Source organism: Aethalodelphis obliquidens, unplaced genomic scaffold, assembly GCF_003676395.1.
Source record: "Aethalodelphis obliquidens isolate GAN/ISIS:26980383/991018 unplaced genomic scaffold, ASM367639v1 scaffold16, whole genome shotgun sequence".
NCBI classification, from domain to species: Eukaryota; Metazoa; Chordata; class Mammalia; order Artiodactyla; family Delphinidae; genus Aethalodelphis; species Aethalodelphis obliquidens.
This window is the reverse complement of record NW_020837960.1, coordinates 13499714-13527505: the sequence shown is the minus strand read 5'-3', so window position 1 is coordinate 13527505 and position 27792 is coordinate 13499714. Positions and strand designations below refer to the sequence as shown.

The 27792-nt window shown below is 47.8% G+C and overlaps 1 protein-coding gene across 1 annotated transcript in view; it reads left to right on the top strand.

The window, feature by feature from the left end:
- The window catches only part of SIAH3 (siah E3 ubiquitin protein ligase family member 3), a 72403-nt gene extending 67799 nt beyond the window's left edge, over positions 1-4604 (top strand). The window contains exon 2 of the mRNA XM_027116782.1: positions 3930-4604. Coding sequence (XP_026972583.1) covers positions 3930-4604 — 675 coding nt within the window. The remainder of the gene's footprint in view (positions 1-3929) is intronic.
- The last annotated feature ends 23188 nt before the right edge of the window (positions 4605-27792 follow it).

Genomic DNA, 27792 nt, shown 5'->3' with positions numbered 1-27792 from the left:
AAAAAAAAAAAAAAAAAAAAAAAAAAAAAAAAAAAAAAAAATCCCATGGTCTTTCAGATCCAGCTCCTTGGAACCTGTTATTCACCCCATCAGCAAACCTTTTGCCTACTTTGTTAGAGCATCACCCTTCCTGCTTCGCCCAGGGTAAATGGCACTGGGCACTGACTAGAATAGCTAGGGCCCCCACTTTGCACACTCAGAGCCCCTCCGGTCCTGCATTTTTGCATTGTGTTATATTATACTAATCACGGTGAGCTACTGAGACAGGAACTGGGATCGTACTCTGCTCAGTATTCTCAGCCTGTGCTGAGGCGGTGCACGTGTCAGCTGCTGTATCCATTCTTGTCGAACGGCTTAATGATCGTGGGCATATATTAGCCCTCCCTGCCTCCCCCCTGTCAGCCTCATCGAAGGTCAGCCTAGGAGGCCCAGACTGGTCGGATCAGCTAACATCACAAAGGAGGGAACTGAGACATTTGCATACAGGTGGGCATTCCCTCTTCACATGTGCTCCTCACTGGTGAAGCACCGTTTCCAACGGGGGCTGACCCTCACTGAGTGCACCGCCTGGGCTTCCTTCTGCTACGTCTCTGACTGCGTTTAGCCAGTGGGAGGCATGGCGGGAGACTGGAGTCGGGGAAGAACAGGAGGTTGAAGTGTTTCTTCCTCATGCCCTCCTTACTTTGGTTTCACATCTCTGATACTAGCTGCACAGAACAGGATGGAGAAGACGGAAGATGCATCTGCAGAAGGGCAGAGAATAGCCCAGAGGCCATTTCTGAGATGGGAATTTCAGGATATTCCGTCATCATGCATCGGCATTGGACAGGAGGCCCCAGCCAAGTGCTATGTTGGGGTCTCCAGACCCTTCCGGTGGCCTGTGTTCAGCCCAGAGTGCTGCCCAGGTGCGAGGGTCAGCTGACCAGTACCAAGGCAGGCAGCCACGGACCGAGGGGGAAGGCCACCGAAACGCTTCATCCCAAACCGTGTCCAGATGGAAATGCCTTACTGATGTAATACTTGATGTGGTTATTAAAGCTGTTTGACAGGCACTGTTTCATTTGATCCCCTGGCAACCCTATGAAATAAATATTTTGCTGATGGGGCAACTGACTTAATCAAGGCTGCTGGACAAGTAAACGGTGGAACAGACCAAAGTTGGCCAACATCCAGCTGGTGATCTTCCCAGGCTATGATCCATATCACCTTTAACTGATCTGGGCTCCATTCCCATCTGCACCCCTTATAAGCTGTGTGACCCTGGGCAAGTGACTCAACCTCTCTGTGTCCGTTCCTTCATCTAGAAGACACACATAACATGTTTCTCTCGTGACTGCTGTGACCTAAATGAGGGTGGGGGGCTTCTCAGAGGCTGGGAGAGGGGACAGCGTTTGAGGCTTTCCATGAGAAGCCAACACCAGGTCCTCTTGAGCGACACAGAAGAGGCTGATCTTCTGCCGGACCTGTTGGGAGGACCTGGGAGGAGTCCTTGCATCTGGCTGGTGGAGTGTATGAGCCTGGGCTACTTGTACAATCCCAAGGGATCCTAGGAATTGGCCCCCCTCCTTCACCGGTTGACTAAATGATATCAGCCACCAGCAGGCAGGTAGGAACTAAGCCAGATTTAACTTTTTTTAAAAGTAAGAAAATTGATCTTTTCTGTGAGAAATTAAATAACGACACAAAAAATACCTACTTTCCACAGCGCCTAACACTTAGTAGACGCTACCTACTAGTTAATTCCCTTCCCCACATTTAACACTAAAGGCTGAGTCAGTCTCATCACTAGCAGGATTCTGCAACACAGCCTTTCCATCAAGGGGAAGACACTGTCCCCCTTGGGGCAGGTGGCTTGGCGGGTGTGCAGGATGGGTGATGACAGGCTGCCCAGTAGCTGCCGCGTAGGAGCTACTGGAAGGGCCCTGTAGCTCACCCTCCAGGTCAGCTGGGCTCCCGGCGGAGGAGAGCGCGGGGGCGAACAACTCCAGAACAGAGCTAGTCGGGCCCCCAGCGTGTGCGTATGTGTCCCCGGGTGCTCTAAAGAAAGGGAAGCTCGCCAGGCCTCCAGCCACTCTCTGAGCCCGAGGAGATGGCCGTAACAGCGATGAGCATGAAAGACAGACCATCACCCATCACCCTGGTCCTCTACATGCTGGCAAGGAACTGAAGCGAGGCAAGTGCCCAGAGGCACCCGAAGTCCAGAGGGGCTTGGAGAGCGAACCCGAGGGCAGCCCAGAGAAGGCTGCCACTTGAACGCCTCGTGCCTGGAGCACCCTGCAGACCGGCCACCTCCCCTGCACAGCCCAGATCCCACAAACTAATTAAAGAAAAAAGCCCTCAAAGAATGGGGGAGGGAGCTGGAGGTGGGATTACTGAGGGGAGGGCAGTTGATGTGTTCAGAGTCATGAGGCGTGAAAATGAATCCCATCTTTCACTTCCCAGCTTTGTAACCTTGGGCACGTGACTACTGAAGCCTGTTTCTTCAACTGAAAGACAGGAATCACAGTCCTTGTGCCAGGGAAGAGCCTTTTCAAAACCGTAACTAATTAGATACGCACTAATGTCTGTACCACCTACGCCGAGAAACGCAGTGTTGATTTTGCTCACAGCTGTATCTCTAGGGTCTGGTCGTGGCAGGTGCTCAGTAAATGCTTACTGATCCCTGATCAGAAAGTGTTGTCACAGCTCCTGATGTTTTGAGGGCATTGGTGGGCACGCTGTCGTGAAGAACAAAAGGTCGAGAGAGTCTCAGGGCGGAAGCTGCCTAGTGGTGAGTCCCTGGCAAGTCGCTCTGGAACAGTGAGCCTCAAGCAGGACAGAAGTGTGCCTGGTGGGGCAAAGTCCCAGGAGTCATAGCTCAGGCTCCCTCCCTGGGGACTGTGGTCCAGGTGCACACCATCAGCTCGGGGTTCCATGGTTGCCTTACTACCCAGAAGGGCACCGCAGATAGCACAACCCCTGGCAGCACTGGAAGGACAAATAGGTATTTACCAAAATTTTGTTCTAAAAATAATAGTAATGATAAAATAGAGGGAAAAAATCCATTGACTTCCAGTCCCTTCACAAAAATATCAACAGTATCAAAAAAGCACAAAAAAATGATTTCTTTTTTCTTTATGACTAATGACCATCAATGCAAGTTATTTGAAGGGGAAAACTGCCTGAGTATCTAATTGAAGAATCAGAAAGGCAGAAATATTGCATTTTCTTGGTTGAGTTTTCAGAATCTCAACCACCCAAGGCATCCACCGTGTCCCTCATTGTTTTAAAGTTTTGTTTTCCTTTTTTTTTTTTTTTTTTGCGGTACGCGGGCCTCTCACTGTTGTGGCCTCTCCCGTTGTGGAGCACAGGCTCCGGACGCGCAGGCTCAGCAGCCATGGCTCACGGGCGCAGCTGCTCCGCGGCATGTGGGATCTTCCCGGAACGGGGCACGAACCCGCGTCCCCTGCATCGGCAGGCGGACTCTCAACCACTGCGCCACCAGGGAAGCCCTGTTTTCTTTTTTAAATATACTAATACATTTGGAAAATCTCTTCTTGCAGGAGGAATCTCTTGAAGAAGCTTCTGTTTCCGATTGGGTAAATTTACATTCTATACTGAAATGAAATGACTTGGAGAAGACTTCAGCATCTAAATCTGGCAAAATTCAAAACAATGAATTCTGTCTCATTAAAATATTTGTCAAAACAGATAATAACAAGTGTTGGCAAGGACGTGGAGAAATTGGAACTCTCTTAGATGACTGATGGGGATGTAGAACGGTGCTGCCATTTTGGAAAACAGTCTGGCAGGTCTCATTTTTTTAAGAAATAGAGCTTTCTCTACCGGTAAGGGAGAGTCTGCTTTCCACATTCTGAACACCGGGGGAGTCTCAGCCAGGCTGAGAGACTGATCTCACCGCCACTAACGTTCTTCTCTTTCGCCTACAGTATGTGTCCGGCCGATGCGCCGTCACCCAGAGCGCCCCGGAGCCCGGCAGCTTCCCCCCTCACCTCCTCCCCCCACTCCTCCGCCACCACGCCCGCCAGCCCCACCTCCGCCACCACGCCCGCCCTCACCACCACCCCCCGCACCAGGAGGCGGGGCTACACGCTGCCCAGGTGACGCCCTGCACCTGCCCCTTGTTCTCCTGCCAGTGGGAAGGCCACCTGGAGGTGGTGGTGCCCCACCTGCGGCAAATGCACAGGGTGGACATCCTCCAGGGAGCCGAGATCGTCTTCCTGGCCACGGACATGCACCTCCCGGCACCGGCCGACTGGATCATCATGCACTCTTGCCTCGGCCACCACTTTCTGCTGGTGCTTCGGAAACGGGAGAGGCACGCAGGGCACCCCCAGTTCTTCGCCACCATGATGCTCATCGGGACCCCCACCCAAGCCGACTGCTTCACCTACCGCCTGGAGCTCAACAGAAACCACCGGCGTCTCAAGTGGGAGGCCACCCCCAGGTCTGTGCTGGAGTGCGTGGACTCGGTGATCACTGACGGGGACTGCCTCGTCCTCAACACCTCGCTGGCCCAGCTCTTCTCCGACAACGGCAGCCTTGCCATCGGGATTGCCATCACTGCGGCGACGGAGGTCTGCTCCTCCGAAGCTGAGATGTGAAGCAGAGGCCCCGGACGGTCACGTGCAGCACCCCTTCCCCGAGGAACTCTGCCTGGGCCCTTGGATCTCAGAAGGCCAGGACTCCAGGCTCCTTTCTATCCTTCTCCCTCCTTCTCTCCTTCCTTCCTTTCTTTTTTTGTCTCAGGTTTCATCTGCCATGGGCATTATATTACGTAAACATCTTGTGATTCAAGATCTGGGTGTGAGGTTTGTCCTGATTTGTTGGTATAGTTTTATAGAACACTTTTAATCGGATTCAGTCAGAATGGTGATTTCTCGCCACCGTCTCCTTGCAATTCCCTTCTCTGCTGTTTCTAAATTGAGCAAAAGTCACCAAGGTCACAAAGCAGACTCTTGGGGTTGAAAGGAGACAGTGTCCAAATCATTTCTTCCTTCTCTTTTTAATCTATTTCAGAGTGAGCTAACTCTGAAATGCCTGCCGACAGCAGATTAGGGAACGGGACCTGGCCAGCTCGGAGGTATGTATTTCAGACCAACCAGACGCAAGTCTGCCACCTTCCCAGGAACCTCAGGGGCCACGCTGCCTGGACACAAGGAGATGGCGTCTCCTCCGAAGGCCAGGGCGCCGGACTGCAGGCGTCACCACGCCATGTGTCCTCTGGCTTGATCCCGGGGCTGGGGGGAACGGGCAGAGGTTGAACCCTCTTTTGTCACGCTGTTATGAGCTTGCTGTCAGCCCGGGCCATCTTTTCCTGCTCCGAAATCAAAGGCCTCAAGGGTTTGGTGCTTTCTTGAAGATCTCTTTGCCGTCTGTTGAGCAATTCATAGAAAAGGATGGGCAAGATGCAGGGGAAGAGAAGCAGCGGAAAAAGCGAAGGATAAAATGAATCTCCCACCTCTGGGAGGGCGTTCTCTCCTGAGAGAGCTTTATTATCAAGTTATAACATCCACCAATCCTTTCCCTGGGGTGGAGCACGTTTGTATCAGGCAAACAGCCCTCTGTGCCCTTGACAGTTCATAAGCAGAACCACGATTCGGCATCAAACACAAGGAACTTGAAGGGTGCGACCAGGTCCTCTGACCTGAAGGGCTGTCCCCATCATTCAGACACCTGAGAGGGTCCTCTTTCCTTCCCTTACTTCTAAAACGCTCCGAGGGCCCCGTTCAGCACACACACGCTATCACTGGTCAGTATGCGTCCAGCGCCCCGTTGCAGTATGAATGAAGAGGCCACGAAAATCCATACTGCCTCCAGGCAGATGGCCTTCTCTCATTCGGCTGTCAGAACACTTTGCCAACCTCTTCTTGTGGAAGTCTCTCGTGTTTTTGAAGAAAGTAAGCATGTTCAGTGGAAGCTTCTGATGGAAGCTGATACCTGTAAGCCTTCCCAGTAGGTCCTCTTCCCCCTCCTTTTGGTCATTTTTGTTCTCCCCTCGGCCAATCCCTGGTTGCAGCAGCTACACGGACGGGGCCCCCAAACCCCACACGACGCTCACCAGTGGACCTTTCACCAAGCAGACGTTGCTCTCGGTCCCGTTCCCTCCCCTGGCCATCTCGGCTGGGTCCTGGCAGGCCTCCCAGTGAGGATTTAGTTTCGGGCAGCTTTTGCCCTGAATGGCCATCAGCAATCTTTTCTCTGCCAAAAATAATTGATCCAGAAACACAACACCCTTCCCCCCAACAACTGGGTAATCCTGCAGCCACCTGTGCTGCCAACCCGCGGCTCCAGCTCTGCAAGGGCAGGGTCGGTCGATAGAGGAGCTCGGAATGCAGCCCCCTCTAGTTACACAGTAACCGCTGGGGCCTGGGATCTGAGGTTTTGTTCTCTAAGAGCCCTAAGGAGACCAATAAACATCGTGTCACTGATTGAGGCAAACGCCAGGGGCGCAGTCCCAAGGAAAGAGTTGTAAGCTCCTTCCTCTTAGTGCTGTCAGAACGTCCCACAGGGCACCAGCATCCCCCACCCAGAACCGCACCGCCGGCCTGGGAACAAGCTGAGGCTGGCTGGTCCATGTGAGGAGAGACTGGCTCCTTACTTTACCCCCAGGCCCTTCCCCAGAACCTAAGACCTCCTTGGCTGTAAGTCTGATGCCTCCAGAGGCTGCATTCCTTCCATGGTTCCTGATTCTCCACCACTTGGAAAACATTTGTGTAGCATCACAGGTGCCCCAGATAAACCAACCAAACCTCGTTAAGAGTATAATTACCATCCACAGGGCCTTAGGGCTCGTGCAAACGCCACCTCTGCCCTCCTGTGGTGCCAAGTGAGGAGAGCCTGACCGAGAATAACTTCAGGCTATTAGTAGCGCACACAGGACTGTATTATGAATAAGTGATCCCAGGTCGGAAGGGATATGTTTGGTTCCTAGAAACCTTTAGATTAAAGGGTAGAGGTGTGTTATTTTCATCCATCTATGGTGCTCCCAAGAAGCCCTTCCTCTCTATAGCCATGTGTGAAGAATTGAAGGAAAAGGAGCGAAGTGGAAACAAGGCACAGGGATTAGAAAATGGTACCAACGAAGTGCGCTGTGTTGAGCTTTACGGTCACAAAGGTTCCCTCATTTGAGACTCAGGAGAATCCCCGTCAGCATCCTCCGTATACGAAAAACACAGAAGTTCAGAGACACGAAACGACCTTCCCAAAGTCACACACCAAGTGTGTTGGGACCACAGCTTGAACCTGGCCCACCGACAGCAAACCTGGTGTTCTGGCCAGAGGAAGACGAACCCAGAGTAGTCAGCACGTTCCCACCTCGTCAGTGGACTGGGGTCCCGAGGGTCCACTGGGTCTTGGTTCGGGGAGCAGGGAGAGTCTGAAGTAGCTTTGCTTTGAGAGGCATCTCAGCTCGAAGAACTGGTCAACCTGGAAGCAGGGGGAGGGGTGGGGGGCAGGGGAACCAAGGAGTGGGGTCTTCAGTGGCCTCAGGCCCCTTCCTGTATCACATCGCCCACTGCAGGTTCCTCATTTTTAGGTCCCCAGGAGTCCACCCAACACAGAGCCCTGGGATCTGACTGCCTCATGCCCACCCAGATGCCGACTTGATACCCACCCTCTAAGGAGTACAGTCAGCCCTCTCTGTCTGCAGGGCGTTGGGTCCTCGATACGCCCCACACCCCCACCCCTGGATACCAAAATCCACGGATGCTCGAGTTCCTTATACAAAATGCCATAGTACAATCGAAGCCCACAGATGCACAGGGCCAACTGCATTTGCATTTAAAACGTAGGCCTAGGGATATATGTGAAAAGAATCTTAAAAAAGAGTGGATATATGTATATGTATACCAGATTCACTCTGCTGAACACCTACACAACATTGTAAATCAACTATACCCCAATACAAATTACAATTAAAGAAAAAAAAAGTAGGCCTCGGGAGACGGCAGCCCTTAACAGCAAGAAATGAGTTACCAGCATTTGAACTTGAGGCAGGAGGTGTGAAGAGAAGGTCATTCCTGCCCTTGAGGCTGAGCCTGCATAAATGGTCAGTGCAGAATGGAAGTCAGGCCAGGCAAAGAAGATTGCCTTTAATTATCCTTCTCTCCATGTACCTGCAGCTGGGATAGACCCCATCACTACCTGTGACTATCGTGGACCTTTAAGAAACGGATCAGGTTAATAATAATAATAGTACTCATGGCTACCACTTATTGAGGGTTTACTATGTAACCTAGTGAGCTAAGTACTTTGAGCATATTATCTCATTTAATCCCCATAACAACCTTATGAAGCAGGTACTATTATTTCACCCATGAAGAAACTTAAGCTAAGAGGGATTAGACACTTTTAAGGTCACACAGTAGCAAATGGTACAGCTGGGTCTGGAATTTAGCGTGTCTTGCTCCAAAGTCCAGGCTTCAGACCAATACCAACTATGTAATTTCTAGAAATTCATGGACCCAAGGCTCAGAAGGACCAGTCATAAATTCTGAATGGCACAGAGGCCTTTTAGTAGAGTTGATTAAATGTGCCCTTTCATTTCTTCCCTTTCTCCCTCTTTTCCCAGACCAAGACAGAACGGTGTGCTACAGCTGGCTTGTGTAACAGTTGTTAAATTTTTTAGGAATTTTACAAACTGTTAAGCACAGCCACTATCAAAAATTAAATTATATAAATTTACAATTAAATAAGTTCTATTAAAAAGAAGGTAATAAATACTCAAAACTCATCACTTCCTAATTATTTCACTACTCTTATTTTCCATGCTTTCAAGATTATTTACCTTGATCACATGTGTGTGGTGAACATACTATGTAATGATGCGCTACCAACCCCATGTTTGGTGACATCATGGTAACTGCTTGAAACTGGCCACGGTGGCAGTGTTCACCCTATGGAAACTGTCAATGCTATAAGCCAGGGTGTTTCCCACTTGGAGAACTAGCTGTGAAAACCTTTACCAGCACACCACTGCCTGGACAGTTCTGGTGCACATGGCAGGGTGGGGAGAGGGGACTTTGGAAGGAGAAACAAGATCCTGGTGGCCACGCTGACAGGGATAGAGATAACAGCCAAGCTAGCCAAATAGCAAATTTTCGGGAAAACACAAATTGTTCCGGAGAAGGGGGTCTGACGCCTCTAAGCAACTTCAAGGGCACTCCCTGCCCTATTCCAGATCCTTCCCTATTGCTGTTAGTGTGGGAAGTTCTATCTGATGACTTTCATGGAAAAATTATGGTTCCACAAAACCAACCTACTGCAATCCCAATCCCAAAAGTAGGACCAAACTCTACAAAATTAGAATCTCCCATTGCTTGTTCTTACAGGTCATTTTTCTTACCTCTGTATATAGAGCAAAACCTAAAGAAATATTTTACTTTGCAATTAGAGATTGGAAATATCCAACATCTGAGAATGACACAGTGGGCGGTAGTTGCAAACATCACATAAAATGTATGACCACAGAAATAGGACCCTCACATCCTCAAAGCTGAAGGACAAAAAAGGGAACAGATCAGGGGATGTTACATGAAGAACAGAGCCTAGCGCTAATCTGGCTACTTCACTGCAACCCAACAAGGAGCCTGTTCACAATCCATAGTCTACCCAGACCGATACTCTTTCCAGATTAAGGGTATGGTTCCCACTAGGATAAAAGTCACAAGGAACTCCAGGCTGAGTGCCCTGTAGCAGGCAGAATCTCCAAGGTCAATAGTGAATCAGTTACTCTGATCCCAGTGGCTTCAACGTAAGTGAAAGAAGTGAGGCTTGTTGAAGCCTCCACTTGGATGCAATTTCTTGGTGGAAGGGGAAGGGACTGTGGACTGGACATCAAAGACGTATGCTTCGATTAAAGTTCAGCTACAAATAGCATCAAGAGTAGAGTCTCCTAGTAGATTGTTAGACCTTCAGATTATTTGTTCTGAAGATTTCCTTTAAGGATTGGTGAGCTCTCTAGTGTATTAACCTGGACAATGGCCAGCCAAGAAAAACTTCACTAAAAAGAGATCCAAGAAATCTGTCGTAGATAAGCGTTGATTTGTTTCCCCCAAATCAGATTATCACATGGGTTACCTACATGGGTTAGGGTTTGTGTTTTCCAATATTGTATGAAAATATTTAACCTTGAGTACTGTACTATAAACACTCCCCTCCCCTTTTTAACCTTTTCTTAGGGTATTGAGATGAGACAGAGAAAGGAAATTGAGAATCACTTTACTTGATCTGAATTGATGTATATATAATTTTCTAGGCTTTCTTATGATGTTAAAGACAAGAAGCAGTAGCAGATTTAGAATTCTACTTTCTCTCTACTCTGTCTCCCATGAAAAATGTCATTAAATTGCATTTGATATTGTTTCCTCGAACCTTTGGAGTTGTTTGTTGTTGTTGGGATTTTTCTTCTCTCCATAGGCTACTGTGCCACATGAGGGAATAGAAATGAAACGCGATACCCGACAGTGCAATTATCAGAAATTCACCAGCTGCCACGTTTGACTTATGTTTCATTATCTTCCTCCCCTTTTCATTTTTGCCTCCATTTTAAAGTCATAATTGGATGTAAGGGAGAAAGTAGGGCTGAAGGTGAATAAATGCTGTGGCAGCTAATTTGCCCTCAGTACTATTTCAGCATCTGGTGCTACCCTGAGAAGAGAGACCAAAGCCTCCCTCGCTGGCCGTCACTGCCCACCCCCTTCCTCCCAGTGCCCCTTATCTCAGCTCTCCCCTGCCTCTGCCTGACAACAGTGGCCCTGAAATTTACTTCTGGGCCTATCAGATCAGTTGTCAAGGGAGCCTTCATGGTTTAATTCTTTAGTTTCAGGCCACTGTTAGTTACTCGCAAGATCAGGATTGAGCAAGTTTTAATCCTATTGCCTGTCAAGTCATCTTAACCTCTATCTTCTTCCCTACGTTCTTGGTCCCAGAACCTGTTTTCTGCTCTCACAAAGGTTTATAGAAAGCGCCTCGAATTGATCCGAGTGATCAAAACTGACCACAGGGCCAGCATGAATATTCATGAGCCAGGTTACTTTTCAGGCCACGGCCTTTCTTGGGACAGTTCTGCACACCATGGTGTCCCAAACGCTTGCCCTTGCCCTAAAAATACACTCAGAGATGCACAGTAAGGTTGCTGAATGCCAGAGAGACACTCCACTGAAAGAAGGGGGAAACTCACCCATCGGAAAGTCAGCTGGGGAGGGAGGCCCAGCCCCGAGCCCACTCTGGGATGCAAGGTTAGCTCTCAGACTTGAGTGTGCTTAAGAATGATCAACAGAACTTGATTTCTGGGCCCTAGAAACTAGAGATTTTCCTTCAGGAGGTCCAGGGTGGAACCCAGGGTTCTGATTTAACATTCTCCCCCCGAGGATTCTGCTGGAGGTATGTGGGTGAGGATGAGATTCTCAAATCCAGAACTGAACACACGGATGCTAACAGGGGCCACAGGAGACTAGAATAAAGGAGCAGATAAAGCCACCTGAAGAAGAAAGCCGGTCTTTCTGCGGGAGAAAGGAAGGCAGGAAAGGAGGTGATGGGAAGCGATCACAGTTACCTTCAGATGCAGAAGCAGGAAACACTTAAATGGAGTCCAAAAAGGAGAGCAGACGGCAATTGGGTAGGGGTTCCCTGTAACCGAGTGGCAGAGGGAACTCTATTCTCCTGTCATTTGGGGGCAGAGGTGGTAGGTACAGAGGAGTGAGAGAAGGCTGGGCAGGCAGCCTTCTGTGTAAATCTTCCCCAGGAGCACAGAAGGGGCTTATCTTGTAAATCCCTGCCAGGTTGGGATGGTAATTCATATTTAAATCTCTGCCCCCAGCCCTGACAGGGAGATACCTCGCAAATCCCCAGGGAGGCATTTATTTATCCTGCAAATCTCCCCAGGATGCCTGAACAGGGGTCACCGTTTCAGGGCCCTCTGTGGGGAATGTGATTACCAGGCCACTTCTGGCAGCCACTCAGAGCTCAGCCCCATGTAAGCCTTGCCTATGGGGCGAGAGCAAAGGAAATCACTGAACTGGTTTCTTACTAGCCTAGAGGTAGGCAAGATAAACTCTGTACACCCTCTGTAAGGGGGCCACTGGGAAAAGCATCTATCAAGGATAAAGTTGGGGGCATGGATTACCACCCATCCATGAGGTAATTCAATCTTCCCTTCTCTCTGCCTCTTCCTAGGTTCCAAATCAACTTTGTTCACACACAGAGATAGACATTTCTTGATTTTTACATCTGACTTGACGCATCATTCTGGCAATTACAGAGTTAAAAAAAACAAAACACAATCAGACAGGAAATCAAGCACCCCAATACATCGAAATGTTAGGGAATCGTTGACGGAAACCGCCCGCCTCGGCCAGGCATGATGATAACCGCTTGAAGGACCTCATCAGAAGGTCGCGATGAAGAACGCAGTGCTGCCGAGGAAAGCTAACCGGGAGAATTCGGGAGGGGCCGAAAGGAGGAGGGAGGAGACGACATGCCCTGCCAACCTCCCAGAAACCCTCACGCTGGATCCATCTTGGCTGAGAGACGCACGCGCCACAGGGAAGGCCCCTGAGTCAGACCAGCTACGGGCCAAGCAAGATGATTGGCCAGAGACAACCCGGAAACTAACGCCATTACCATAAAACCTGAGGCTGCAAGCCGCGTGGAGAGCAGTTCTCCGGGGCTGCCTCACCCTGCCGCTCTCCACCCGGGTGCCCCTTCCCAATAAAACCTTTGCTTTATCAGTACGTGTGTCTCCTCGGACAACCCATTTCCAAGTGTTTGACAAGAGCCCACTCTCAGGCCCGGGAAGGGGTCGCCCTTCCTGCAACAGAAAAGCTTCCAGATCATTCAGAAGGTGAGCCCACCACCTACCCTGTGGCCCTGCTTCCTGCGAACAAGGACAGGAGGTCGAGGTCCGTCAGCAACACGCAAGGAAGTTTCTCCTGAAACTCTGGGTCCATCCCCTAAACATTCAGATTGCATCTTCACCAACCCGGGAAAGGTGCTCTGTAAAAAAAGAGAATCGGGAAAACCACTGTCACTGGGGCTGGTTTAGTGATGCGACCACATCCTGAGGGTGAGGCTTAGTTGGGGAATGGGCTGTCGAGGGGAGAGGGCAGAGAAGAAGCCTGCTTAGCAAATAAAGTAAAAAGTATTTTTATTTGCTAAATCTGGCAAACCTAGGAGGAAGGAGTCCCTAAAGTGCATTTGTTTTATTGTGGGTGCAGGTTACTAGCCACAGTAGGCCCTTAGGGGGAGGGTCCCCATCTTGCTAATTCTGCCTCTAATCTGGGGAGCTGAGTGTATGGCCAGTTCTCTCCGGCCACAGGGCTGGTGGAGCGGTATTCCCTAGGCCTCGCTACCGCATCCATGGTGGGCTGTTCTCTGGGTGGGCTCTGGTGGGCTGGAACTCGCCTCTGCTTCTTAACAAGCCCAGGACGGCTTGAGATCCCAGAGTCTCAGGGGCACCTGGGCACAGGGAAGCCATGGCAATTTAGAAATAGTCGCAAGTCTTCATATGCCCTTAAGAAGAACGCTTCAGGACAGGATGTAGGAGTGCCTTCAGCCTAAGCAAAAAAATATTACTGAATGCCTATGTACGTTGGGTTTGCTGGAGGATACAAAGGGAAAAGAGGGTCTGGTCCCTGCCCTCAGGAACGTCTTAGTGGACTCAAGGAGCCAAAATAAATGCATTTAAATGTGCATAAAGCACCTCTCACATGGTCCAGCAGTTGCCAAGCAGCGGCCCAGTAGCAGTGGTTGGGTTGGGTTACAGGCATCCATAGATTTGGCCAGAAGGAGACAAAGAGCCCAAATGGATTTAGACGATCTACAGTTTACAGTGAGAAGAACATTTTAGTCCAGGTTCCCTGAGCCCCAATTCCGAAAGAACAATGAACAGGTGTTGACTGTGCACAGAGTGGGGATAAATTAGAGAGAGGAACCCTGAGATCAGGAGATTCTGATCTTATACGGGGTTGCTAGCAAACCTGCCCCTCCTCCTTTCTGGAGAGAGAGATTAGTTTTATTACTCTGGAATATAAGCAAATCTCTCTGAGGAGGGAATACCTCTATTTTTTACTACCCAGGAATGTAAAGAAATTTGTTCTAGAAGGAGCCACTGTCTCCATGCTTACACTGATATTCCTAAGAAGATAGTTCTAGAGCAAACAGGCTCTTCACGCCTAGACGAGTAGAAACACACAGACTTAGATAATAAAGAGCTAATGAAATGATTAAGACTTTAACTGGGGCTTCCCTGGTGGCGCAGTGGTTGAGAATCTGCCTGCCAATGCAGGGGACACGGGTTCGAGCCCTGGTCCGGGAAGATCCCACATGCCACGGAGCAACTAAGCCCGTGCGCCACAACTACTGAGCCTGCGCTCCAGAGCCTGTGAGCCACAACTACTGAGCCCGCGCGCCTAGAGCCCATGCTCCACGACAAGAGAAGCCACCGCAGTGAGAAGCCCACGCACCACAATGAAGAGTAGCCCACGCTCGCCACAACTAGAGAAAGTCCACATGCAGCAACGAAGACTCGATGCAGCCAAAACTAAAATAAAATAATAAATAGATAAACTTAAAAAAAAAAAGACTTTAACTGGCATGGTTTGAGGAGGAGCTTGATGGAAGCTTAGATGATTTTAAAAAATGCTTCATGGAGAAAGATGAACTTGACTTTGCCCCTGAAGAACTTGTAAATAATGTCCAGGACTCCAGCCCATTCTATCTGCTAAGACAGGGGCTGGCCAGATAATAAATATTTTAGGTTTTGCAGACTATATGCCCTCTATGGCAACGATTTAATTCTGCCATTGTGGTGTGGAAGCAGCCTCAGACAATACATGAATGAATGAGTGTGCTGTGCTCCAATAAAACATTACCTACAAAAGCAAAGAGCAGACTGGATTTGTCCAATGGGCTACAGTTTGTCAACTCCTGCACTGGAATACACAACAATGAACCTTAATACAGATTCAAGGGGATGAGCAAATGTTGGAAATGACAGAAAGGATTCATGCAATGGGAGGAGAGCTGGATGACGAAGCACTGAATAATGAAGAGAGTAATAGAGGAAATATCTAGATTAGGTAATTTGTAGGATCCTTTATCACTCTGAGATTCCATAATTGTTTAGGGTCTTGGTAGAGTAACTATAAACTCTACAGGCATTTTGAGTTTTCTTCCAGATATAAGAATGAAGTTAGAGTCCTATTGGAATCTTAATCTATATATTCACCTCCAAAATTCTAGAAGAGCTAGAGATTCTAGAAGGCCACAGAGAGCCTTACTCATGATAGCTCCTAGGTTCTCTGAAATAAATGATAAAGGGGACTTTGAGTCTGATGGTCAGTGACCTGTCCAAAACACCAGGATTACTGCTTCATTATAACAATGAGGGGGAATGCATTGATGGGGAATCCTTTAAATAACTTCCCGGAAGCAGAGGACAATCAAAATACAAGGGTGCTGTCTTGGGAAATCCAGGTTGTCATAAGACATAAAGACTTTGGAATACAATACTATCTAGTGCCACTCAAATATTTTCCTCCCCAGCATTTTAAGATGCCCAGGATTTGTTTTAATCAGATATGATAAGACGGTAGACACAGAGACAAGTACCTTTGAAAGAAAAGCTTATTATTTATAATTCCCAAGAGGAGGGGGGACCCGCCATGCCACACAGAGCCACACAAGGAAGCACCAGGGTTGATCAGGAGGCAGGAGTGAGGGGAAAGCGTCATGGGCAAAAGCCATTATTGGTACTTTTTTTGAGAAGGAATGAGTGAGGCAGAGGAAACACTGAGCAGGTTTAGAATTAGGTATTTGAATCTCAGTGGCCTCTGGACTACAAGTATTGTCTCTTATTTGCTGGACACTTGGTCCCTGGGGTGATTTAGGGTAGGGGCCTGATAAAAGGAGGAGGGTAGGGGTTTGGATTCAGGATTGGTTGGTTTGCATATCAAGGGCCTGCTCTCAGGCAAGTTGTTTGCTCTCTCTAGGAATTATCTATCTAACCTTAGGAGGGGCTGTCCCTCTTCTAGGTCCTCAAGGCCCCAAGATGTCAAAACATCATAAAAAATAAAACACATGATCAATACAATTTTCCAGGCCCAGGAAAATTTTGTTCTAAATGTCTGGACAGAAGAAATTATAGACTAAAAGAGTTTTAATTCCTTGGAGAAGATCACGTGGGCTGAAAGAATTGTCATCTTTGTAGAAAATTCTCCCTTCACACTTGGGTGGCTACAGTACCAGCTGTGGAGTGAGGCCCAAACTAAGGCAGTGGGAGCAGCAGAGCTTAGAGACTGACAACAGCCTTGCAGGAGAACAGTTCATAAGGAAAAGGTGTTCAGCCTAGGTGAATGCTGCCCTCTGGAGTTGTGCAGTGCACCACCTGCACAGCTGTACACCAGAGGCCTCAGTGTGAACCACCCAGGACACACAGGAATGGGGGAGTATATCAGTCAAGATTTTTAGCTGTGGACAATAAAATCTACTGCAGCTAGTTTAAGCAGAAAATACATGAGGTAGTTCACAGGCAGGCCAGAGAGTCACAAAGTCAGGGACAGAGCAGCCAGAGAAGACACCCAGCCACTGCACAGAATTCTTCCAGCAGAAATACCACTGTGTTGACTTCTGCTTCTCGATACCTTGATGCTAGGAGGCCGGATGCTAGGGTCAGAAACTCTGCCACAGCTGCTTCAGAAGAGTGAAGGCACCCCAAAGCAGAATATGGCACCCCAAAATGTGACTATAGGAGTTCAGGACATGCCACCCCAAAATATGCCACTTTGGTATATTGATTATTTTGAGCCCTAGGCACTTGGAGAATCCCAAACATTGTACAAGGAAAGGCTTTCTCTGAACTCCCCTTATCTGCCTAAAAAGATCCTTCAGAAGGAACTCAACTGTCATAAATCCCCTCCCCAGGAGTTTCATCAACCAGGGAAGATGGACTCATCACAGGAGAGAGAACTAGAAGTCGACACCACACTCAGACAAACTTCACAAACTACCACACCTCCCATCTGTGCTTCTAAGGGTCCATTCATCGTTCCTAAAAGTCAATTTCTCCCCCTCCCACCGCAAAGGCCTACACCCGCGTCTCCCCGTCCCTATTAAGATGGTTTTTAAGCCTGAATTCTAAGCCACCTCTTTGAGTTACTCATTTTTCCTGGGTGTCTCCCATGTATACATGACGTGCACATGTTAATAAACTGCTGTTTGTTTTTCCCTTGTCCACCTGTGTTTTATTACAGGGATCTCAGCTAAGAACTCAGAAGGGTAGAGGGAAAGCAGTTTTCCTCCCCTACAAGGGCCAGCTATCCCTGCCACTGTGCTTGCCGGGAGATCAAATCCCTAAATCATATGAGGAGTTCTAAATGCCAGGGAAACTAGGCAGAATGGGTCTTCGCTTTCAGGCTCTCTAAGCTCCAGAAATCAAACTGAAAGGGACTGGAATCTGTACTACACAAGTCAACTTACACTACCTGTCACAGTAAAGAATGAGAGGCTTAGAGTTCCAGGAACACAACTGGGGATTCAAAGCAGCTACCACTGGGCGGATCGCCTGAGTTCTGGCTTGTCCCAGTGCCGGTGTGGGCTGGGAAACAAGGGGTGAATAACCCGAAGTGAGAAGCACCAAAATCCTTGAAGTAGACTGCATTTTGCCAATAGACCTATTCCTGAAACAATGAACTAAATCACATACTAAGTGCCACACCTAATATTTACTACTTAAAGAACTCCATTGTGCATCCTCCGCAAAGTGAATGACTGTACTTCTATATTTCTCTCACGCGAAGCGGGATTTAACAGATTGAGCTTTCTTAAATCAAGGTGTACTATCCCCTTGGAGCCTTTAAAAGAACGGAACGTCACAAATCTCATGAAAGGATGCCACAAAGAGTCACAGTTTTGACATAACAGGCACGACATAACTGCAAAACGGAAGCTGGCAGTGCCGCCGTTAAGCTCCCTGCCTTCCAAATTAAGAGCTGGAACTCATCAGCTTGGACACGGAGGGAACGATCTGTGTGATCCTAATACCTGGCTGTGTCCACTTAGTAGCTAAAGTCCTCAGAGTGTCAACTCGAACGCAGATCCTGGGTCCCGCGTTCACATGTGTGCTCTAAATACTCAGTCAGGTGCTGGATGGGAGGCACAGGTACTTAACGCTCTCATAAAAAGCAGCACGCAGATGGTAATTAACGCCTCACACTGTCCCCAACGCACAAGGCAGATTTGCTACAGTGGCAGCAACTCTGATTTCTGATTTCTTTTTCTTTTTTTTTTTTTAATTTTTGCCCGGACAGCTGGAGACCAAAAGCTGTACATTATGAAAGCTTCCCTCAAATCCCAGTGCATAATGGAGACTGGTTCTCCTTAATAGATTCATGTACTCCTGCCCCAGCGCCTTGTCAAATAATAGCACAGTCCAAGCAGTAAGAGAGGAGTCCGCACACTCCCAGCCCGCTCACAAGTGCAACAGTGGGGAGGCGGCTTGTTTATTACCCTGTGTAGAGCAGAATCAAATTGTTTATGGACCATTTAGATGCAAATGTTATCATTCATTTAGCAAACATGCTGCATATGCAGACAGTTTAGCCAAACAATGGATCTATAAGGACATCCCCCACTAATCTACGAGTATCAACTGTGCCTTTTCAAAGGGGATTTGGATTTTCTCTGAATTGATCAAACTTGACAAGTAATTTCTACGTAATGTTCTGGCTCGGCTCTTCTCTCTTCACCATCTGTAGGTGAGAAATCCTATTGTCTGCTAGTGACGAGGTACAACCTTTCTGCAGGATCTATTTTGTTTGGTTGCCTTGAAATTACAAAACCTTTCCATTCCACATGTGCCCCATCCCCCAATCCATTTACGCTTCCTGAGCTGTTGCAGGAGAGGAAGCTGTGAAGAAACCTAAGCCATCTTTGTACAAAGGGAGACAGTGTTCTCGCTCACCAGCCCACAAGACCGCCTCAGTCCCTGCCTGGGAATTGTAAACCAGCCACTGCTGTCCCAACAACTCTCGGAATCAATGAAAACCACATTAGGGAAAAAGACACCAATCTGAAAACTCTCCCTGTCCTGGAGTTTATTATCAAAACACCAGCTTGATTCAGTTGTAGTAAACAACTGGGTGAACAGGAGAACACCAAGGTAATAAGCCCAGCAGGTCAGAGATGTAAAATGGGATTAGACGAATTTTTCTACCGAGGGCTCAAAGGGAGGGGCTGGGGGCTGTGTTGCCTTTGAATGAGCTCAAAGGTCAGCCTCTATGTATTCGACTAATCTCAGGACTAAAACCTATGTGAGTTTCTGTCCTGGTACCAGGCAGGTGACCTTTAAAAAAAAAATCACATTTTTCTTTGTCCATGTCCAAATGGAAGAATACTTGTGATCTGCCCACTGTCTCTTCAAGGAGCCTTAGCCCAACAGAATCTCCTACCAATCCCAGGCGATCCTTTGGCTTGGTCATTAGAAAACAATAATTAAATTGCCAACACATCCTTTAACTACGTTACCTCGGTTTCACTGGAAGGCCAGTCAACGCCTAGATTCAACTGACAATGATCAAGTGGTAATGATGTGTACCAGGAACACAGGGCCAGATGCCTTTGAAATTTTTTTAAGGGAAAAAAAAAAAAAAGCCTTGATATTGTTTTTTATTAATTCAACAAATTTTACAAAATGCTGGCTAGGGTATAATTCTCCAAATGCTAAATAGAATACATGCCAAATGAATAGTAAGTCCCCTTCTCTATGCCACCCACCCCTAACACTAGACACACACACACACACACACACACACACACACACACACACTCTGTATCCAAAAGTAGTTTCCCACTCACCACTCCTTGCAACAATTCTTAAAACCTGCTGCTTGGGCTTCCCTGGTGGCGCAGTGGTTGAGAGTCCGCCTGCCGTTGCAGGGGACACGGGTTCGTGCCCCGGTTCGGGAAGATCCCACGTGCCGCGGAGCAGCTGGGCCCGTGGGCCATGGCCGCTGAGCCTGCGCGTCCGGAGCCTGTGCTCCGCAACGGGAGAGGCCACTGCAGTGGGATCCCCGCGCGCCGCCGGACGAAAAAAAAAAAAAAAAAAAATACCTGCTGCTTTACTTCCTTAACCGCTAATGTCATCCTTTATCTGTGTTCTAGCTTCATCCCTCACTACTGTAACTACCTCGGCTCTCTCACATCACAGGCTACTGCTTTGTTGCCAAATTCGGTGACCTCTTGTTTTAGAGGGAGTGCTCATGGATTTCCGGGAAATTCCTGAGCCCTACCCAGAGAGGTCCACTGCGCATCTCACACCCAGCTTTCTCCCAAAGTCAGTGCTGACCTGCTTCCTCTACCTGCACGGGAGCCACCCCGCCAAACCTTCCATTCTGGAGTTCCCAGCCTCTGGAGAGGCAGCGCTCTCCTCCCGGTCACCTAGACTAGAAAGCCAGAGGCATCTTAACACCTTCCCTTATCCTCCCCTGGCTTTTCCAGTCCACCTTGGTATCCACTGATTCTTCCCCTACATCACTGGCTCTCCAAGAACTGTCCTGCACTTCAGAAAACTCCTCAAGGTATTCAAATCGCATGTGAAGAGCTCCACTTCACATCATGTTGTATTTGTGACTGTCACCTCCACAGTGATTTTAGTGTGGGTGAGAATATCTGACTACTTCATACTGAAACGCATGTTATTTGATTATAAATGACTTTCTTGGTGTTTCTCCTTTATACTACACTTAGTGTATTACAATTGCTGAAATTACGAGAGTAGGTTGGTTAGATTATTTGCGAGCTTCATTTCAGCTGAGGTTGGTAAACACCTCTCTCTCGTAGAGCTAGTATTTAATCTTTCCTTTCCAGGCCCACTGGTCCTTTCCAATTGCTTAGCCAGATACTAAAATTTTCATCCGTCCCTGCCCCATCGTATCTCCAACTTCTTGCCTCTCCAATCCTCCCTCTGATGAGAAAGGTGATCATTATATACCACACGTCAGACTGTGTCTCTACCCTCCTTCAATGCCTTCCCACTGCCTCGAGAGGCAATTTTAACTCCTGAGCACACAGGGTAAAGCTGTCACAAGGGGGTCACTGCCACATCTCATGCTGTGTCCCTCCACACATTCTAAGCTTCCGACACTGGGGTGTGTTTACTCCTCTGGTCCTTCACTTATGCTGTCCCCTCCGCTTCAACTGCCTATCCCTCCTCCAAGCATCAGTACAAGAGTCACCCCTCAGCAAAACCTTCCCTGCCCCCAGGTCCCCCACTCCTCTAAGCACGTTACTTAAACCCATTAGAGCACGCAGTTCCTCCCTGCACCATAGTTCTGGTGATTACATACCTCTCCCCTATGGTGTGGTCCCCCGAGCCAGGACCGTCTCATTTACCTCTGTAGCCCTTCTGATATAGTGTGTGCTCGAGAAATACTTCTTGAGTTCAGTTGAAATAGCAAGTCCTGCCAGAGCGAGAAGCATTTTTAGACAAAAGATCATCAGTTGAGCAAGACCCAGGGGAGGAAAGTGTACCCAGTCCTATTCGCCAGGCTAAATGCAGGGCTTAGAGCCCCCCAGGAAAAGCCTCAGATACTTCCTTCCTGTTATTTTAATTAAAATTAAAGGCACATGTCAATAAAATAATAAGGAATACATGCAGCATTTTCTTGGGACTTCCCTGGTGGTCCACTGGGTAGGACTCCGAGCTCCCAATGCAGGGGGCCTGGGTTCAATCCCTGGTCGGGGAACTAGATCCCACATGCATGCCGCAACTAAGAGTCCACATGCCCCAACTAAGAAGCCCGCATGCCACAACTAAAAAGTCCACATGCCGAAACTAAAGAACCTGCATGCCGCAACTAAAGATCCCACATGCTGCAATGAAGATCCTGCCTGCTGCAACTAAGACCTGGCACAGCCAAAATAAATAATAAAATAAATAAATAAATAAATATATTTTTTTTCTTTTTTTTTTTTAATGCAGCATTTTCTTAAAAGCCCATACTATCAGGACTTCCCTGGTGGCGCAGCGGTTAAGAATCCGCCGCCAGTGCAGGGGACACGGGTTCGAGCCCTGGTCTGGGAAGAACCCACATGCCGTGGAGTAACTAAGCCCGTGCACCACAACTACTGAGCCTGTGCTCTAGAGCCCACGAGCCACAACTACTGAGCCCGCGTGCCACAACTACTGAAGCCATCACGCCTAGAGCCTGTGCTCCACAACAAGAGAAGCCACCGCAATGAGAAGCCTGTGCACCGCAGCGAAGAGCAGCCCCCGCTTGCCACAACTAGAGAAAGCCCACACGCAGCAATGAAGACCCAACGCAGACAAAAATTAATTAATTAATTAATTAAAAAATTTTTTTTTTTTAAAAAAGCCCATACTGTCAGGCCAGCTCGACTGCCAGAGCTCCACTCCATAGCAACCCACCACCATCACCGTTTCTGCCCCAGAAGCCCCTCCCGGTGGTGCTGTTGGAGTTGGGGTGACTCTCCCGCCACTGCTCTTCCAGCCAAGCATGGAATCCACGCTCCTCACTCAGCGGTGGGCTTTGGGCCGATGGGGTAAACACTCCGTGCAGTCAGGTCTAAGCAACACTGAGGCACACACATCTGCAGTGCCTAGCACGCAGCTCTGCCGTGTGCCCCCGTGTGGACCTCCACGGTCACCCAGCCCTGGTCTGGATCCTTCCCCCCACCTTCTCTCCCTTCTGTCTCTGTCGTCTCTGTCCACCTGGCCCCCTCTGCCTTCTCATGTCACCCGTCTTCCCCTCACTCCATCCTCCTACAGCTCTGACCATCTTTCAGGCTCACGGTGTCCCCTCTCTCTTCAAAGTCTTCATGCTGTTGCTTCTGCCTGAAACACTCTCCCTCCTGCCCACTCACCTCCAGTTATCTGGGTAATTCTCACTCTGCCTCGAGCCTCAGGGAGGGCTTTCCCGGCACCTCTGATTTAACGAAAGGCTCGCAGGGCTTTCTCAGCACTTGTAGTGCTTTGCGTTTGTCTTCTTGTGTGTGTCTGTTCGCCACAGTATCCCCAGGGCCCAACACAGGGTGTGGCACACAACAGCAAGTCAATAACTATTTGCTGAATTGAAATGAGCTGCATGACTGCGTGGGTCTTCAGGTTTCATGGGAATATCTACCACGGGCCAGACATTGTTCCCAAAGTGTTGGAGAACAGCTCTGAGCAAGGTGGGCAGAATCTCCGTTGTCAAGGGTCTTACGCTGCAATGGGAGGAGACAGATTTTAAAAAGACATAAACAGATGAAAAAGGAACATGATTACTTCCAACAGTGATGTTTTTGAAAAAGTAAAATCCTCCCTTTCTCTATTAACTTGTTCAAGTTGCCGGAGTTGCGTACATTCCAACTCCCTCGAAGGCCATGATCACCCAATACCTGCACAATATTAGGGTGATGTCAGTAGGGAAGAAGCAAGACCGACGGCCTAGGGCTTGACAGCCAGCGGGCGGGCCACCTTCCCCCATGCCAGCCTCATCTCTCCTGTCCTCTCCGTGTCTATACCACAGCTCCAGCTCAGGTCCTCTTCGATTCCAGGGATTCACAAGTGTCTCTGTCTCCATTTGTGAACAGGAAGACAGGAACCATCACTTCCTCAACCCTGCACACTGCCCAGCCTATAGTAGGAGCTCAATTAACATTTGCTATCTTTGAAAAAGCTGAATTTGAAGGCTAGTGCGCAGAAGTTTAAGTATGGAGCAAGTTGACTTTTGCAAACTCTGAAAAAATAATTCCACACCTGTTGGCCTTTCTGACAGGATCTACTGGGTCCCTGTCTGCAGATTTGAGGATTGGCTGCTGTGACATCAGTGCCGTCCTGTTGTTGCTCAGCTATCCTAGCTCTTTGGTTCACTGAGCTCCCTCTCCAGGCCTATCCCCAGGCCCAGCGCCTATGTTGACAGTATGTCCTCTAGGGCCCACCAGGGACATGTTCTCTTCTCATGCAGGTTTGAGGATGCTGCAGTCCCTGCAGAAGCTGGTGACTCTGCTTCCACATAAGCAACCACCATTCCTCTGTAAGTCAGGGCCAAGCCTGGTGGTACGGGGACATCCAGAATGTGAGGCAAGGCAGGAGCACCTTGAGAGCCTAGATAAGCAGGCAAGCAACTTCTCAAGGACATCGCATCAAGTTGTCCTATTTCTCTGCCCCATAAGGGAGGAGGGCCACCAGAGGGAAAGGAGAGGGAGAAAGAGCAGGTAGGGGTGCAATGGAGAGATGGCAGAGGTGATGAATGGGGGACGGAGAGGCAGAGCTAAGGATTAGACTAGATTAGTGTTCTCAAGCTTTAGGGTGCCCCGGAATCACTTGGGGATCTTGTAAAAATGCAGGTTCTGATTCCACAGGGCTGCGTAGCATCTCAGACTCTGCTTTTCTGACAAGCCCACGGGGGACGGCTGCACTGCTGGGCCTCAGACCACACACACTGTGTAATAAAGACGGAGGGACTTCCCTGGAGGTCCGGTGGCTGACTCCGCGCTCCCAGTGCAGGGGGCCCGGGTTCGATCCCTGGTCAGGGAACTGGATTCCACATGCCGCAACTAAGTGTTCGCATGCCACAACTAAGAGTCCGCATGCCGCGACAAAGATCCCGCGTGCTGCAACGAAGATCCCGCATGCCACAGCTAAGACCCGGTGCAGACAAGTAAATAAATAAATATTAAAAAAAAAAAAAGACTAAGATGATTTCTTAAGGCCCCTTCTGTGCCGGGATTGAGCCTATAATTCTCTAAAGGCTTGGAAGTAGGGTGACCACACTGACTGGTGGGGGCTGTGAAGAGGTGTCTTTATTCAGTATGACCATATGCCTAGTAAAAATGGGAGATTCTGGTACTATAAAAGAAGGAGAGAACAGATTCTGGAGGATCACGACTGCTTCTGCCACACTGACACTGAATCACCACTTATTGTGTGCTGAACATTGGGCTTGGTACTTTATTGGCAAAGCGTGACCTATAAGACAGACATTCTTGGAGCCCAGAAGTAAACCCACCCACCTATGATCAATTAATCTTCAACAAGTGAGGCAAAAATATACAATGGAGAAAAGACAGTCTATTCAGCAAGTAGTGTTGGGAAAGCTGGACAGGTTCATGTAAATCAATGAAGTTAGAGTACTCCCTCACACCATACACAAAAATAAACTCAAAAGGGCTTAAAGACTTAACTATAACACATGACACCATAAAACTCCTAGAAGAAAACATAGGCAAAACATTCTCTGACATAAATCGTAAGAGTATTTTCTTAGATCAGTCCCCCAAGGCAATACATAAAAGCAAAAATAAACAAATGGGACCTAATCGAACTTATAAGCCTTTGCACAGCAAAGGAAACCATCAACAAAATGAAAAGACAACCTACAGACTGGGAGAAAATATTTGCAAACGATGTAACTGACAAGGGCTAAATTTCCAAAATATACAAATAGCTCATACCACTCAAAATCAAAAAAACAACCCAATCAAAAACTGAGCAGAAGACCTCAACAGACAATTCAAAGAAGACATAGAGATGGCCAATAGGCACATGAAAAGATGCTCAACATTGCGAATTATTAGAGAAATGCAAATCAAAACTACAATGAGGTATCACCTGACACCAGTCAGAATGGCCATCATTAAAAGTCTACAAATAATACACACTGGAGAGGGAGTGGAGAAAAGGGAACCCTCCTACACTGTTGGTGGCAATGTAAATTGGTACAGTCACTATGGAAAACAGTATGGAGGTTCCTTAAAAAACTAAAAACAGAACTACCATATGATCCAGCAATCCCACTCCTGGGCATGTATCCAGAGGAAACTAACTTGAAAAGATACATGTACCCCAATGTTCATAGCAGCACTATTTACAATAGCCAAGATATGGAAACAACCTAAACGCCTGTCAACAGAGGAATGGATAAAGAAGATGTGGTACACATCAATGGAATACTAGTCAGCCATAAAAAGAGAATGAAATAATGCCATTTGCAACAACGATGGACCTAGAGATTATCGTACTAAGTGAAGTAAGTCAGACAGAGAAAGACAAATATTGTATCACATGTGGAATCTAAAATATGATACACATGAACTTATTCACAGAACAGAAACAGACTCATAGACATAGAAAACAGATTTATGGTTACCCAAGGAGAAAGTGGGGGGACAGATAAATAAGGAGTTTAGGATTAGCAGACACAAACTACTCTACAAAATAAACAACAAGGCCCTACAGTATAGCATACGGAACTATATTCAATATCTTGTAATAAGCAACGTATAATGGAAAAGAAGATGAAAAAGAATATGTATATATATATACAAAACTGAATCACTTTGCTGTACACCAGAAACTAACACAATACTGTAAATCAACTATACTCCAATAAAAATTTAAAAAAAAAAAGACGGCCACTCTTGTTATTCCCATTTTATAGCTGAGGAAACTGAGGCTTGCTTAAGAAGGCTTAAGTTATTTGCCCCAAGTCACCCACCTTGAAAATGGCCAAATTATATTTTGAACACAGTAGGCCAAGCCCAGAGCTGTAATCACTATAATCTGCAATTTGCCATGGCCAGGTGACTTGCATTTAAATGAGGACTCCCATCTCCTCCTGGCTGTGTTCTCTTGAGCATGCAGTAAGTGCTTGATCACACTGTCTATTATTACTATCATAATTATTACCATTAATTGAGACCATGGGGCAGGATGCCTGTGGATTTAGAAAGCAGGGGAAGGAAGGGAGGATCGCTGGGAGGCTCCTGAACCTCCTGGCCAGAATTAAACCTCTGCCCATGGAAAGCCCAGAACCAAGAAGTATGGCTCTCATTCTCTTGCCCTGAATCAGTGATTCCCCTTCCTGAAGCATCAGACACCCAGTAGGGAAGTGGGGCAAAGATGACCTCAACCTTAGAACTCTCATTTTCATCAGCTACATCTACAAGGGACGGGACACATTTACAGTTGCAAAAAGAGGACCAGAGAGACATGGCTGACTGCTCGGCCAATGGTCAGCTCAGGCAGGACAACACGGTCAAGGCCCTGCATTGAAAGTGACAGTAGGTTGGGGAAGACCTTGAAAGCTGGCACAGGGCACGAATAGGGTGAGGAGAGTGAGGCATTCACTTCGGGAGCAAAATTTAAGGGAGTGCCAAAAATTAGTAACCGAGATAAATAATATTTTAATGCAATATTATTTTAAAAATCAAAATTGATGCCCAAAAATTCCATGCAGGAAAAAATGATCAGTATTATAAATAAAGACCAGATGTGACCCTGAACTTTGTACAACCCTGAGAGTGAGTTCCTCACCTGGTCCAGCCTTGATTAGCTGGGCAAGAGATCTAGTGCCCCACATTTGGTGCAGGGACAAAAGGAGGAGGTGTGGTTCCCACCCTTCACAAACTTACAGGTTTATCCTGGTGAAACTAGGGTGTACTCCTAACAGTACAACTGCTTGCTGGGCCAAAGGAAGTTGGAGCAATATTTATTTAACCTAAAATGTCAGTATCGTTCAAAACCCTTCAGAATTCACATGCACTTTAACACAGCAATTCTGCTTCTAAGATGTTATCTTAAGGAAATAATAACAGATATGTGCAAAGACATTCATCACAGCATAGTTTATATGAAAGAACTGTTAGAAGCCTCTTAAATGGCCCAAAATAAGGAACTGATTTTAAAACAATAACGAGATATCCATATAATAAAATATTGGGTTGGCCAAAAAGTTCGTTCAGGTTTTTCCATACATCTTATGGAAAAATCCGAATCAATTTTTTGGCCAA